Here is a 17,037-nt window from a genome sequence, read left to right on the forward strand (position 1 = left end):
GACAATTAGTCAAAAATCTCTGCTCTTCTGAACAACCAATTGGCCTTAACTGACTCTGTAAGGACACAAACTCTGGCTAAGGCCAGCTGTTATCTGTGACATATATCTAATAAGATATATGCCAATAATTTCAAAAGTTGCATGCTGTGTTACAAAAATAGCTTAAATTCGAAAGTTGTACTTTGCAACTTTTACCTCAAAGAACTTTAAGTATAAAATCTGTATTGTTGTTTAATTATTCCTCATTTTAAGCCTGACAAACCTCAAGAGATAATTCTTCTTGTTTGAAGACACACTCCCTTTGGAGTGTAAAACACCAAAGCAAATGGGCTTAATTTCCATGAGGGGGCCAAAACCAGTAGCTACAGAAAGCAACTAAAATGAAGTATACCCAATTAGCAAAAAGTCTTTACTGAAAGGTTAAAGAGACAAAGCTCAGAAGGGAAATTATGCACAACTATTACAAAAAGCTGCAGAAAGTCATTTATGCCCACAAACCAGACATATGCAAACTTTTGAACATGATAATTAAGGTAAATTTAAGGTGAAGTTTACATTTTCTTAAGAAGAAATAAAATAAAATTAAAAAATTTGTAAACACTATACTAAACTAGACTACTAAAACACTAGAACTAAAATTCTTTTTTAATCAACTTTAAAATATTAAATCTGCATCTAAACATAGATCTAAACATTTAGCTAATGTGCAGTTTGGTGGCATCTCTAGTATCATCCAAGACCAGACAAAGTCAAACAAAACAAGTGTGAAGTTTCCATTTTAGTAACAAGACACCACATTAGGGAACCCAGAAGCGAAACAGAATTTAATCCTGAAAATTGTCTCCTGACTTGAGGAACTGTGCAAAGGCAATTTATATAACTGCTTTTCAAATGGAGAGCTACTGTGATGCCTAACCAAGCAAATGAGGTGGCAGCTAGTCCTAAAAGTGTTTTGGGGAGATTTAAAGGATGATTTCCTTCCACAGACATGAGCAAGTGTGCTTTGAGGCTTTTCGGAGGACCGCAGGCTGTTTTGCACACAAGAGTGAGTGTCTTACGTTGAAGGACATTTGGAGTGTGGTCACAAATGGCTCTCAGTTCTTGTGGCTCATTCATCTGCATGTGCAGTCCCATCTCTCTTACTTCTTCAGTGCTATTATTATTTATCATACACTGATGAATATTAACAGATTCCTAATAAGGACATCATGACATATTTAAAAGATTTCCTATGAGAGCTTACCACACAGTGATGTAGTCGTAGATGGGTTCAGTGCTGAGGACGGTGAAGTTGATGTAGATGCCATTTCCAGGGGGCACCCGGACACTCCACACACAGTCCTGGAAGTTGGGGTATTCAGCTGGGTGACCCGGGGAGAAGATGGTGCCGTTCATGGAGGTAATGTTTCCACCACACAGAGCTTTTGGGGAGAGAAAAAAGTCATGTTAACAACATACAGTACATTTTGTGTATAGATAGAACATCTGAATAAATTTGATATTCTTTAAACAAGAGATTACACACAACCCTATAATAGTAGTCTAGGAAAAGCTATTTTATTGTACATATGGCTGGTCCTATATCACTGTGGGTGACATGTTTAGATCATATGACCTGCTAAATATCTACACACTTTATATTGGTAAACCCCAGAATAAATTAATATCAGGTGAAAAAAAATAAGGGTGTCAACGCATGCGATTAATCAAAAATTTTCAACGCGTAAATTCTTTTTTAATGCAGATTAATCGTTTGATAAGGTTTGACTCCAACTTCTTCCTGTCATCGCAGCGCGGAAGGTTATCTATCATTGTGCGATGAGGGTACAGAGGACCAGTGTTGCCAGGGTAACGGCACAAGTGGGCTATTTTGAAAATACAGTCGCGGGAAAAATTACAGAGCCGTGGGTTGCGGTTTTTGGGGCTACTTTTATAATGTACCGCGGCCGCCCAAAGTGTATATAGACAAATAAAAATTAAAATAGATCCTTTTACTAATGTGTATTATACTTGGAATGTATCCCTGGCAACTTAAGAACGGAGAGGCGGTTGTAACATCACAAACAACGTGAGTTTCAGCCAGAGCATACATGTTACGGCTTTTACACAGCAGAAACAAACATGACAACAGCCACTCTAGATTATATAAGATAATAAACACACGATTACGATAGATATGGTCTGTCTGTGATTTTCTTGAGTTGAATGTGTACATCTGAAATGCTAATTTGTGCAGCGATATAAAAGGCTATAAATAGCATATTTTAACAACAGTAAATGACCAAATTCCACATGTGATCGCAAAAGGAAGTTATTACAAACACTCGATGGTGGTTTGAAGTGAGTTCTGAGCAAAAGTGTACTATTAATCTCATAAATTGTCTTATGTTAGCATGTTAGCAATAATGCAGCTGCAGAACAGGTCCAAATCTTCTTCATAATCCATTTTGTCATAATACTTAACGTACGGTCGCAAGAAATGTTTTGTTGTATTTATTTAGAAATACTTTTGATAATAGTTGGGTAAATGTATACTGGGATTGAAGCGATGTGGCTTGGTAAACGTTTTATTGCCAGTATAAAGGCTGATAATGGCTGAATAAAAACAAACTAATAATGATAAAAGAATAATAAGGATCATGTCTCATACCTGGCGGAGGTGTGAAAGGTTCTGTTTCCTTAAACTAGTTTGTCATGCATTTCTTTTCCAACACATTTACAGGTAAATCCTAGTATTTTAAATTTGCGATTAATCATGATTAATAACAGTCCATGACTGTGATTAATGCAATTAATTTTTTTAATCGATTGACAGCACTAAAAAAAAAAAAAATGAAAACTGCACTTTATAAAGATATCAGTAAAAGAAACACTATTTATATTACATGATTCTGCATCCACACTATGATTGTGTAATATATTGAATATTCATGATATATTTGTATAGGTTTTTCGGTCAATATAAAATAAAGTAACACCATGAATATTGCAATGATTTTAATGTAATTAAAATTCTGAATTGTAATTCTTCCTTACTTTTATATTACTGATGTGAAAATCAATTTCAATTCATATCCACGATCCATTAAATCATATTGTCCATTTCAATGAATCAAATAAAATCTGTGATTCATGTCATCAATCAAAAATATAAATGGAAGTCTGTGTTTGACAAAATGTTTCTGTAAAATATATCTAGGCAAATATTGCTGTTAGTTATACTAGTTAGTTATAACAGTTACTCTGTTTTATAAATGCTTTATTTAGAATTTAAAAATTCTTTGTCGAACTTTGATGACATTTCAGTTCCAATCTCAGCCAACAGATGTAGGTATACTGTATAGTCCAAGGCTGCTTCATATTGATGAACAGAAGCTGGAAAAACAAGAACAAAATGACCTGCTGTAACTTTAAAGGTTTTATCTCCTAAAGTTCATCTCATAGCCTTGATCGCTCTGCTATGACATCACCTCACTGTGCTCTGGGAAATAATGTGGATCAGTGAGCCATTGAGAATTTGTTCTCACCATAGAGATGCGTGGCGCTGTTTAACATTGCGCATTATCTAGTAATATTGTTGAGATAAGGCAATAAATCTCACTCGTGAGCTTGCGTATAATCTCATCAGCTGTAAGCAACTGGCGACGCTTTCATAATAACTTATAGTGAGCTGTTTGCATGCATGAAACACCGAGGTCATTCAATTTCAGCAGCGAATAAAGGTGGTGTATAAAGAATTTATATTGAGGGGAAGAGTAAAAATCCACCTTCACAGCGTGGTATAGGGTTGTTCCAGTTCCTGCTGATTCCATGGAGGCATGTTAAAGAGGTCTCGCCGATGAGTGAGTAACCGGGTAAACACTCGAAAGACACCGTCATGCCCACGCTAAAGTCACTGCCTATTACGATACCATTCCTGAAAGGTCGGGGGTCAGGACAGCTCTGCAGCTGATAGGCTGAGGAAAAACAAACAGTTGAGGAGGATGAATGCAAATACCTCAATAATAAGACACCGAATGTATCTTGGGAAATGGTAGAAGTCTTACCTTGGTATGTAATATGAAATCCAGGTTTATTCTGGGAATAGTCGCTGTGAAAGAAGAAGCTGGTTTCGTGGGTGGTGCTGAAGAGCGACTCAGGAACCTGCGGCCCACTGAACCTGTCAATCACTGTACCAGTCTCACTAGGCCCGCTTCGGATCTCCAGGTAGTCGTGGATTGCCTCAGTGGAGAAGTTCAGGAACTGCACGTGGATTCCTTAAACAACATGTCGAGCACAGTAAGTGACACTGATTAAAGGCCTTGAGTCACAAAATTCCGTAGTTCATTCCTACACGGTTTAATGACATGCACATACCGAAGCCAATGGGAAGGGTGACCGTCCAGGTGCAGTCCAGACCACTTGGGTAGTTGCCAGGAAAACCAGGGCTCAGAATTACTCCGCTAACCTCCGTCATGGATCCACCACAATGAGCTGTGAATATACAGATAAAGATTTACTTGTTATACAGCCAAAAATGTTTTTTTTTATGCACTCCTTCTCTACTGCATCACTGAATGAATACAGCACAAAAAAGTCACAAACCCTGTCAAAACCCTGAATATTTTGTCACACTGATGTACCTTAAAATAGTTTTTTAATCTGAACATTTGGCAACATTCTCAATACAAGTTCAATTTGTTAAAATGAATTAGATTAATGCATTAAATCTCAAGAACTGAAATATTTGTTTGCTATTTAATAAATGAGTTTGTAATAATCTAAGATAATTTTTATTAATAAATATTCAACTGATCAATATTAATTTGTGTTGACTGATAATATATAGTAGTATTAACTTTGAATGAATGAATGAATTATAATTAAAATTAATTTAAAATTGTGCATAATTCCACTGCCAGAATTATACCGCTTTTATGACACCCCCCCCCCCCCCCCCATCTTAATTTCATTCACTTGCTCATAATGTGTTTTTAGCGAATGCAAAACTTTCACATAATTCCAAATATTTTGCACATATTTTATTGACAATTTATGGAGAATTTTTTTCCTGGAGTCATGATACAGAATACAGATACAGGAAATAGAAATGCAACTAAGGCCATGTGTATCACTTCTAACGTGAAGAACAAGTAGCCGTATAGACCTAGCAGTGATGCATTATAACTGTCCGTAAGTATGTATGTATATATATATATATATATATATACAGGGTTTACAGGAGCTCTCAGCACTTTCATATATATATATATATGAAAGTGCTGAGAGCTCCTGTAAACCAGAAAAAAATCCTTGTACATGTGATCTCACTTGGCCAATAAAGCTTTTTCGACTCTGAGAAGATGGGCCTCATCAGATCAAAACCACTGTAAAAGCTGCAGTTGGCAAGAGAAATTCCATTTACATATTATGTCAAGTCCCTTGTGTTCAGTCCTTTACATTTCACTTACTCTTAGATTAAACTGTTGCTTAAGAAGAGGCAAAATAGAGGAGCAGGAAAGCACTTAAACAGAAATACACATACTGGAATAAAATACATTCTGATCTGCAGTCTATTTGTTTGGCACAAAAACAAAAGCTATTGTATCTTTTAGAGGCATGAGGAGCATGATAAAAAGCACCAACACTTCTGGGGTTTAAAGTCGTGATTCCATCAGTTTTATGTAGATCACAGCTAATAGTTATGGATGGGAGGTCTAGTTTTGGCACAGGAGAGGCTGGACAATGTTGCTGCATATATCAGTAGTAGAAACTTCCTTCCAATTTCTTTCGAAAAGGAGGCAAAGGGAATTGGGCAGGTCAAGGGACAGCCAACTCAAACATGAGCCAAAGCAATATAAAAGATAAACAAGGTGCCCTTGATCAGTGATGAACTGATCTGAGGAAAAAGACACAAACTTGGTCTTGTAGGAAAGGCTGCTGGCCACACAGGATATGCTATAACGGGATAGGCTGATGCAGTGAAAGGGAGAGAGATGTCTGGCACATCAGCTTGGCAATCAAAGAGAATCTCCATCTTGCGTTACACATGGAGCAGATGGAGAAGAGTGCGTCCCCCTCAAACACATACAAATCATTACCAAACTGATCATTTCTGCTCTTGAGTTACTTGAGTTACAGACGGGCAAAATATCAACTGTACTAAGGGATACTTTGGCCACTTTGTTTAGCCAAGATTTTAATTTTTCATTACAGTTGTAAATGTGCATGATAATGCAACCAATGGCATCAGTTAGGGGCGGGGCCATCTTATTATTATTTTTTTTCTTCAAATATATGTTTGTGAACCATGACATTATGACTGTAACTTCCCCAAAATAACAGATAGAATTGACAAATTCATATATTATTAAGTGTGTTGAAAAACAAATGCATCTAAATGCTTTACTGGTCATGTTTGGGTTAAAAAAGCTTGATATTTATTTGGAAAAAGGTTTTGGCAGTGACAACAAACAGTACTCATGTCTTTGCCCTCTGAGTTGAGAAAAAAGCACCCAGAAAGGAGCGTTAAAAAAGTTATAGTTATGTGTGAGTACTTGCATTCAGAATGTGTACGAGCAGCTGGGTGGTAAATTATTGAGCTGGGTATTTCAGGATTTTCAGCTTGGCTGAGGCCAAAACAGTTGAAAAATGAAGGCAAACACTGAAACATAAAGGCTCTAGTTGGCTTTCACTCTAAAAACAGCCCCATAAATAAACACCAGATAATCCATCATTCTATAGTGTGATCGAAAACTCTGCCGCGCTCTGCATTTTAGGAACGGAATTAAATAAAACCTGCTGGGACAGGAGAAGAATTTAGGAGGAGATGATGAATAAAACTTCAGCCTAAACTCACATAACCCATCGTAGAGCCTCTTATTCAATTGCTGATGAAAGGGAATCTGAAACTGAGAAACACAATCTTCCACAATTCATTTCATAAGACCTTACCGAGGCAAAGAGGTACCGGATAATTCCACCTCCTCACTGGTCCAGGCATGCATGTGATATGAGCATTTCCCTAGACGACAACAAAACAGATCATTATTTTTAAATCACAAATACTGTGCTTCCAGGAATATATGACAAAACCGTTTGCAAAGAAGTGATCAATGCACAAAACAAGTCAGATGCCCTGAATGTTTTAAACAACACATTGGCCTCACCTGTAAAGAATATCCTAGCTCACACTGGAACATGACAACATCTCCCACCATGTATCGATCCCCTACTTTAATCCCATAGGTCGGAGTCTGAGGCTCTGGACATGTATCTAGGCCAATAGCTGTAAACACACAGAGTTCAAAACCGCTGCAATCATCTGATATATAAAAAAAATCTCCAAAGAATAACGCTGACATCTACCGTGTGCAAAAGATTTCAGGTTGCTGAACTCCTAAAAGGATGGATTTGTATTTCAGCAAGCCTGTGAGGATTTGGTGTGCTGGTATCTGAAAGGACTGTTTTCTGGCTAATTTTATGGATGTAAATGTGGACATCTGGCTCTGTTTTGTGTGGAACAGGTGTCTCTCTCTGGCTCAGCACCTGCAGCCATTCAGATCATTTTGCCAAATTCTGATATGAAAATATGTCTATTGGCTGGGACCACCTCTTTTTTCATTGCCATTCTCCCCTTTGACTACTATCTGTAGTATCTATCCATCCATCCATCCGTCGCTGCCTCTTGTGTCTATCTATCTATTGTGACTGTCTATCTATGTTTATCTGCCATTTGTCCATTCATCCATCCATCCACGAGTCTTTCTATTGTGTCTATCTATTGTGCCTGTCTATCTGCCATTTGTCCAACTATCCCTTCATTTGTTTATCTGTCCATTCATATGTCTATTTATCTGTCCATCCATCCATGCATCCATCAATCTGCCATTTGCCCATTGTCTGTCCATCCATCCATCCGCAAGTCTTTTTCTATTTTTTCTATTGTGTCTATCTATTGTAACTGTCTATCTGCCATTTTTCCATCCATCCACGAGTCTGTCTTTCTATTGTGTCTATCTATTGTGCCTGTCTATCTGCCATTTGTCCATCCGTCCATATGTCCATTTGTTCGTCCATCTATCCATCTTTTCATCCATCCATCCATCCATCCATCCATCCATCCATCCATCCGTGAGTCTGTCTTTCTATTGTGCCTAACTGCCATTTGTCCAGCCATCTGTCCATATGTCCGTCCATCCATCCATCCATCCATCCATCTGCGAGTCCCTTTCTATTGTGTCTATCTATTGTATCTGTCTATCTGCCATTTGTCCATCCATCCATCCGTGAGTCTGTCTTTCTACTGTGCCTGACTATTTGCCGTTTGTCCAGCCATCCGTCCATATGTCCATCTGTCCGTCCATCCATCCATCCGTGAGTCTATTTCTATTGTGTCTATCTGCCATTTGTCCATCCATCCTTCCATTTGTCCATCTAGCCATCCATCCATTTGTGAGTCTGTCTTCTTTGTATTGTGTCTATCTACTGTGCCTGTCTACCTGCCATTTGTCCATCTATCCATCTATTTGTCCATCAATCCATCCATCCATCCATATGTTAATTTGTCCATCCATCCATTCATCCAATACACATTACGTGCACAGAAAATTTTAAAGCTAAAGACTTTCTCAAGAGGTCAAGGTCTAGGGTGGGGCTGTACATGCAGGCTTTATTTAACACAGAGTGTCCTGTTGGACTCAGCCATTTGAAAGGAATCAATAGAGTAATGTTGTTACACTCTGCTGTTGTGTCGTACCGGTGTATTCCAGATGGAAGCCTGCTGCTGACACACTGATGTCTGACACAAAGTTCAGGTAGAGGTTGTTAGATGTGCTATTCAGGAGCTGAGGAATGGTGGTTCCTGATAAAGAAGAAACTGTGTTATGCATGCAATGGACTGCAGAAGATTATGAAAAGCTGCAATTCTTTACTTTTGCAGTCAAAATCACATTAGCTGGGGCTGAAATAAGAAACAGATAAAGTGGATTACCAAGCAAAGACATTTCGAGCATACCAAAATGTGGCCTAAGACCACATCAGACTTTTATTAATGTCTTAAATGTCCATGCTGTGATGAAAAGTTTTGCTACACCTGTTAACATTTGTCTTGTGACACAGCACCCTCACTGTTTTAAATACTTCCTGCTGTACAGTTCAACTCTGAGGTCAACTTCTGAGCTGCTGGAACCATCTCAATTACTGCTCCCGCAGCGCAGCCATAAAAACCTTGACTGTCCCTGAAAGCAAGATAAAGTCATGCACAGTTCCCAACAGGACACTATAAAGCAGTGTTTCCCATTCTCCAGGAATAGCCCAGAATCACTGTTCCAAAAACTGTACACTGTCTTGATGACAAGAAAACCATTGAGCCATCAGAGCTCAGAAATGACAAGCTGTTAGCATCAGTACACGTTCTCTGGCCGCTCTGTTTACAAACAAATAAAGTGCTGAGTGGTGAGGTGCAGTGCCCATTAGATGTGCTGCCAGACATAGCAATTAATTAGCTAGCCAAAAACAGCATGATGTGCCTTCTCCAAGTTTCCTGGCTCCATAAATTACAAACAATTGACTTTCTTCAAGGTGTGACTCAATTAATGATATCAAGTTCTAGTGAAGAATCTCTGATGTTTTCATTTTAATTCATTTCTTGTAAAGACTAAGAGCAAAGATAATTTTCTTTGGATAGAGGCATTCCATTACTCCTAATGTACCAGGGGCGTAGCAGCCATTTTAAAAGTGGGGGGGACAGCTGTCAGGTGATGTGACCCTCAAAGGAAAATAAATAATGTGCAAAGTAAGTACATTCATGTTCATATAATAAATTCTAAATAGAATACCAATTGGCGTTTTAGAGCATCATAGTTGCAATTTTGGGAACGTGCCATGATAGCTTGCAGGAACCTATTTTGTGATATCATACTAAAATTTTAAAAATAACTTCAGGACCACTGTGGACATCTATATTTGAGCCCACTGTGGACATCTATATTTTCTGATGAAGTAAAAATATACTTTTTGTGAAATAAAGATATTTTATGGACAATATTTCAATTACACTACACTTGAATAATAACGTTTATCTTAATTCTTAACACTTATTCACAGATAATTCTACATTTTAGGAGCACCTTCTAATCAATAATCAAAAATTCTGATCAAAAATTAACCTTCCCATTAAGAGGCAATATTTGACTCCTTAAAGTGATTTACAGGGAATTTTGTTTTTACCTGTGTAATGGCATTTTTGTAACTTTATTAAAAGTATGTCACATTTTATGTCAAATCAAAAAAAAAAAAATTATATATATAAGCTTTTTAACATTTCTAATTAAAACAACAGAATAAAAACAAGAAGAATAAGAAACAGATTAAGAATAAGTTTTGAATTTAGATTTTTTTATTTTTTTTTTTGAATATAGAAATATTAAATGATTTAAATAACAGAAAAGGATACTTTAAAATTTAAATAAAACTGCCAGTAGGTGACGGCAAATCACTGATTTGATCACTGAATCATTCATTCAATTGATTCTTTTGAACAGCTGATTCATTCAGGAACGAAGTACGTGACTGTCTTTATGAAAGGATAATTGAATCATTGACTCACTAGAATAGTTTAAAAACGCAGTTCATTCATAAACGAAACAGAAACACAGCTATTTTCGTTGACGAAATAGAGCAAAATAAGGCCATAGTGTTGTAGTCAGACAATATAAGTCACTAATATTAACTTCTTGTTTAATTAACTGTTGTATTAAATCAGTATCACATTTGCAAACTCCCTTAATAATCATTAAAAGCTGTCAGTCATCTTAGTTCATCACGATCCTTACACTGCACAATGAATCTCTTATTTACACCCTGTCTACACTTTGTTTGTTATAATGAGAGAATATGTCTGTCTGTGATATATTACTCAATTGCAAAAGCAACTAAGTTAGAAACCTTTGAAGCTCCCTCAGCGCAAACACAAATATGCTGATCGTGAGGTGCTCCTAAATATTTTTTCATAGTCGACTCGCACGTAGTATTTCCCCTTCAATTTGGTCACTCTACATTGCTATGGGAAATACCTTTTCCTCGAATACTACTGAAGCCTTATTGAATCACGCCAGTAAAACTGGCCAATGACATTCAAGCGCGCGAAATATGAGCGGGATCCCACTCTATATAAGGCAGTTCTTGTACGTCATCCATTCAGAATTTTTTCCTTCAGCAAGAAGCCTATCAAGAAATCTACTACTCACCGTGATCTACACGCTGTAGCGAACACGCCTTCTTTTCCCCTGCTGTGTTCCGGTGAGCTTCGGACGGACAAAAGATGACCTCTCGCGATTGCCTCTCCTGCGTAGAGCCAATCGAACCCTCTGATGGCCATGAATCGTGCGTCTTCTGCCTGGGTCGCGTCCACGCAGAGGTGGTGCTTGGGGGGGTCGGACTGCCCCCACTGCGGAGATATGAGTCTCCGGACTCTCAGGCTCCGTGTGGCCATCGTCCAAGGCGATGAACTCGCCCAAGTAGCTCTGCCGCGCTCTTCCTCTGCAGCCTCTTTTGAGCCAAGGAGTAAAGTGCCGCGAGTTACTGATGCGGATCTGTCCGGGTCGGGTGACGAGACCGCGCCGGCTCCGTGCCCACGCGCTCCTCACCCCCCTGCTGCAGGTCCCCTTCCAGTGCGCTTCATGGCCGCTAATCTCCGCCCCTCCCCCAGCGCGCAAGATGTGGTGTCTTTCGGAGCCACGGAGGAGGATGAGGATGATGCCATCTCGGTGGTGGCGGCGGTGGCAGCGTCTGCGAGAGAGGAGTGGTCCAACAGCCCACTGGATTGCACTGCGCCCATCAGTGACGCTGGGGACCTCCATCACAGTGATGTTGAGCTCCTCCGCGTCCTGACCAAGGCAGTTGATGAGCTCGGTCTGGAGTGGGCGCCTCCAACCGAGCCGGCCTAAAGCCGTCTGGACGAGTGGTTCCTCCAGTCGGATCGCGGCCGAAAGGACACCCCGCGGAGGCCCGGCCCCTTTTTCCCGGAGGTGCACGACGAGATAGCGAAGTCGTGGAACGTGCCGCTCACCAGTCGAGTGCACAATCCGGGATCCTCTCTTCTGTTGTCTGTGGACGGCGCTGACCAAGCGGGGTATGTTAAACTCCCCCCTGTGGAGGAAGCAGTCGCTGCCCACCTCTGTCCTGCAGCCGTGGCAAACTGGAGGGTGCGAAACAACGCGTCTCTCCCATCTAAACCTTGCCGAGCCACCGCAAAATTCGCTGGCAAGGCTTTTTCAGCGGCGGGACAGGGAGCTTCAACACTGCATGTGATGGCGATACTTCAGGTGTATCAGGCCAAGCTCCTTCAGTCCCTGGATGAAGGTGGCCCGGACCCTGAAGTCTTCAAAGAGCTCCGACGCGCCACAGATCTGGCCCTCAGAGCGACGAAGGTGACAGCTCGAGCGATCGGCCGCAATATGGGTAATCTTGTGGTGCTGGATCGTCACCTGTGGCTGACTCTGACCGAGTTGAAAGACTCAGAGAAGACGACTCTTCTGGACGATCCTGTGAATCCCTCAGGTCTCTTTGGAGCGGCGGTAGAGACGTTCACGGAGCGCTTCGTTGAAGCGCAGAAGCAGTCGAGGGCCATTAGCCACTTCTTACCAAAGCGTGCCGGCGCGAATCCTCCTGCGCGTTTCCGCTCCTCCTCAGCGCAGTGCGCGGGAAGACCGTTTGTCCCTCCTACTGCTGTTCGGCGTGAGCATGAGCCGGCGGTGAGACCAAGACAGCCGTGGCTGAAGCGCCGCCAGGGCTCGAAGGGCCAGAAACCCCGCCCTGACAGAGACGGCAGGCCACCGGCTCCGGGATCAAAGCCTCGTTCCTGATGCTGTCTCTCGGAGGAGGAAAGCTGCACTCAGCGCCGAAGACGAGCCACTGAGAAAGTCTGCTCGCTCCGCTGTGTGTGTTCACCACGCCCCCCTGCCTGTTGCGGGCGGCAAGAACGATTGTCATGTTTGTGTTTTGACTGTTCCGCAGTGCAATAAAGTAAAAAAAAAAAAATACTAAAATCACCTCAATATCAGGGCAATTTTCCTCCTCTCACTCCCCTCTCCCACATCACTCACTCTCACACTTGTGTGGTATTAAACTCCCCGCCCCCCAACGAGTTATCCCTCACGGTGTGCAGTCCGCCTCGCCCGCTGTCACAGTTCACAGAAGCGTGGCAGGGACTGCCAGGGGTATCAGAGTGGGTTATGAAATCAATAAAGAACAGCTACACGCTTCAGTTCTTTCGCAGACCGCCCCGTTTCAACGGTGTGTTAATGTCCACTGTGCGGGAGCAGATTGTCTCAGTTCTGCGAGAGGAAATACACAAACTTCTCGCAAAGCGCGCGGTAGAGGCAGTGCCTCTCACAGACCGCGAGAGCGGCTTCTACAGTCGTTATTTTCTGGTACCAAAGAAAGACGGCGGACTCTGCCCAATCTTGGACCTGAGGCCGCTGAATCGCGCGCTTTCAAAGCGCTCGTTCAAAATGATTATGCTGAGACAAATCCTCTCACATATCAGACCGGGAGATTGGTTTATCTCCGTGGATTTAAAGGATGCTTATTTTCACATTCAGGTAGCCCCCCGCCACAGGCGCTTCCTGAGATTTGCATTCGAAGGGATAGCGTACCAATTCACGGTCCTGCCCTTCGGCTTATGTCTGGCCCCTCGTACGTTTACGAAATGCATGGATGCTGCTCTCTCTCCTCTGAAGCAGAGCGGAATACGCATCCTGAACTATCTCGACGACTGGCTAGTGTTAGCCCAATCAGAGAGCGTGCTGCTCAGAGACAAACTCCGACTCCTCGCTCATGTTCAGAGCTTAGGACTGACTGTAAATATGCAAAAGAGCATGCTGATACCGAGCCAGAACATCTCCTTTTTAGGAGTGGAGCTGGACTCAATCAATATGCGAGCGCGTCTGTCGGAGGAGCGCTCACAAAAACTGATCAGTTCTCTCGCAGTCTTCAAATTAGGGCGTTCTCCCCCGCTGAAATGCTTTCAGAGGACCCTCGGCCAGATGGCTGCTGCCTCGACAGTGTGCAATCTAGGGCTCCTACATATGCGTCCGCTTCAGCTCTGGTTAAAGAGCCAGGTGCCACAGAACGCATGGCGCACGGGAACCTTGCGCATCAAAGTGACGCGCAACTGTTTGCATACACTGAACCCTTGGCGCGATATGACTCTGTATCGCCGGGGTGTTCGTATTCGTCAAGTGATCAGGAGAAAGAATGTTACGACAGATGCATCGAGTACGGGCTGGGGAGCCGTATGCGATGGCAGACCAGCCTTCGGGACATGGTCAAAAACGGAGAAGTCATGGCACATAAACTGTCTGGAGCTCCGTGCTGTTCACCTAGCGCTCGAGTGCTTTCCTCCAGACATTCTTCAACGTCACGTTCTCATCAGGACGGACAGCATGACAGGCGTTTATAAATCACCAAGGCGGTGTGAACTCGCGACCACTGCTGCAACTGGTGAGAGACCTCCTTCTGTGGGCAGATCGACACCTCCTCTTCATCCGGGCAGTACATGTCCCCGGACGCCTGAACTACGGCGCGGATTTACTGTCGAGAAATGGCCCAATCAGCCGTGGTTCCCAGAACTGGTGGAAATGCTGGTAGCCCCCCCATGGATTATCCCACTGAAGAGAGACCTCCTCTCTCAAGCACAAGGAACGATTTGGCACCCAAATCCAGAGTCATGGAGACTTCATGTCTGGCCACTCGACGGAGCTTGCCAGTAACAGACGCACTTCCTCAGCGGGTGTTGAACACTATCTCTGAGGCTAGGGCTCCTTCCACGAGACATCTTTACGCACATAAATGGAGAGTTTTTTCAAGTTGGTGCGTATCGCGGGGCGAAGACCCAATCAGCTGTCCAATACCAATAATCCTTGCCTTCCTTCAAGAACGATTTGATAGTAGTCGTATGCCATCCACATTGAAAGTGTATGTGGCCGCTATAACAGCCTTTCACGCGCACGTCGAAAATCGCCCGATCGGCAGAAATGACCTGATCATACGATTTTTAAAAGGAGCAAGAAGGCTGAACCCTCCTCGCCCTTCTACTCTACCCACTTGGGACTTGACGCTTGTGCTTGACGCTCTCACGGGACCCCTGTTCGAGCCCATACAATCAGCGAGCTTGCGAGCTTGGTTTCGACTAGGTCCTGTAGACCTGAGCTGTGTTTACGAAGAACTCCAATATCATTGCCGCTCTCATTACGGCTCTGGATGTGAAACTTGACATACTTTGTCGAACCAGGCTCCATCACTGTGACACGGCGGGATTTTATACGTTCCCATAGCAATGTAGAGTGACCGAATTGAAGGGGAACGCTCTCGGTTACTAACGTAACCTCGGTTCCCCGAAATGAGGGAACGAGACATTCCTGTTATTGCCGTGTCACAGAGCTCAGGATCTTAGAATGCCAAGTTGCTTCAGTCAAAGATTCTGAATGGATGACGTACAAGCACTGCCTTATATAGAGTGGGATCCCACTCATATTTCGTGCGCTTGAACGTCATTGGCCAGTTTTACTGGCATGATTCAATAAGGCTTCAGTAGTATTCGAGGAAAAGGTATTTCCCATAGCAATGTCTCGTTCCCTCATTTCGGGGAACCGAGGTTACGTTAGTAACCGAGAGCGTTTTCAGTGGCAAATGCGACTGAAATGGTCGCACTGTAGAGCCCTGATTTGCAGCGTTACAGTAGGTTAAATCATAACATGGAAATTTGATCGCGTGAATTGTGTCATCGCGACATAACACTTACTTACTGTGTGTGTTTGGAAAAAAAAAAAAGAAAAATCCCCCCCGGTTGCTACGCCCCTGTAATGTACTATTCCTGTAATGTAAATTAAGACCTGAATAACACAAGCTCATTATGTGGTTTTCTGGAATACTTGATTCTAATTGGTCAATAATAGCAATCAGCAGTGAGATATTTTTGAATAATGACGGTCACCAGGGGAACGCTGTGTAACCAACCTCATTCCTTTTGATTACAAAAATTACCTCTATCCACAGCAACACTAGTCCACTCTTTAGTCTATTCCTATTCCATATTTTAAACCCCAAACTCATGAGTTTATGAATTATTAAATATAATGTTAAATTAAAATAAATAATCAAAATCAAAATCAAACTGTTACTAAAAATATGAAGTATTTTATTTGTTTACCTGCATGTCCTGTGACCATAAACTGACTATTAAAATGTAGAAATATTAAATTAAAATCTCATGCTGTAACAGCTGAAAAAAAAAACGTTTGGCAAGGGAATCCCTGCTATATAACAATGAAGGTCCTCTGGAGTGAAAGAAAACATATGTTCAGTCAAGAACATATATCAATCCCAAAACAGGAAAAAGTATGTATTTTTTGGTAGTTGAACTCTCACCTGAATAGCTGCCCAGTCTGGGTGCATTGTTGTCTGCACCATCATAGAAATCCAGAGAATCCCAGTTATGTTCCGTGGCAAAACTCACAACTTGGATCTGATTTATAAATAAAGTAAGCAAATGAGTAAGAACTGGTAGAACAAAAGAACACACCTACAGGAACAGTAAATCTTAAATAAAACCTTACAGGTAATTGTATAGGTTGACACATACACCACCATTAAAAATGTAAAGTCAGTAAATTTTTTTAAAGAAATCACGGTTTCCATAAAAATATTAAGCAGCACAGCTGTTTTCAATTTAATAATAGCAAATGTAACAGTAAATAATAATAAATGTTTCTTGAGCATGTAAACAGCATATTATAATGATTTCTGAAGCATCATGTGACACTGAAGACAGGAGCAATGACTGCTGAAAATTGAGATTTCCCATCACAGAAATAAAATAAATAAATAGATAATAAATTAAAATAGACAGTTATTTTAAACTGTAATAATATTTTACAATATTACTGTTACTATCACTGACCCCAAATTCTGAACAGAAGTAGGCTATAGGTGTGAATTTTACACTGTTTTGATACAATGGTCGCTACAATTGCTAGAAACACATACGGTTAGAAT

The 17,037-nt window shown here is 41.5% G+C and overlaps 1 protein-coding gene across 1 annotated transcript in view; it reads right to left on the reverse strand.

Moving 5' to 3' along the window:
• Positions 1–17,037, reverse strand: part of csmd3b (CUB and Sushi multiple domains 3b) — a 420,302-nt gene that overhangs the window by 73,475 nt on the left and 329,790 nt on the right. Inside the window, 8 exon segments of the mRNA XM_058753321.1 lie at positions 1,244–1,421; positions 3,768–3,956; positions 4,047–4,256; positions 4,357–4,473; positions 6,934–7,003; positions 7,149–7,267; positions 8,738–8,842; positions 16,411–16,507. Coding sequence (XP_058609304.1) covers positions 1,244–1,421; positions 3,768–3,956; positions 4,047–4,256; positions 4,357–4,473; positions 6,934–7,003; positions 7,149–7,267; positions 8,738–8,842; positions 16,411–16,507 — 1,085 coding nt within the window.

This window comes from Onychostoma macrolepis, chromosome 19 (genome assembly GCF_012432095.1).
Source record: "Onychostoma macrolepis isolate SWU-2019 chromosome 19, ASM1243209v1, whole genome shotgun sequence".
In the NCBI taxonomy this organism is placed as follows: Eukaryota; Metazoa; Chordata; class Actinopteri; order Cypriniformes; family Cyprinidae; genus Onychostoma; species Onychostoma macrolepis.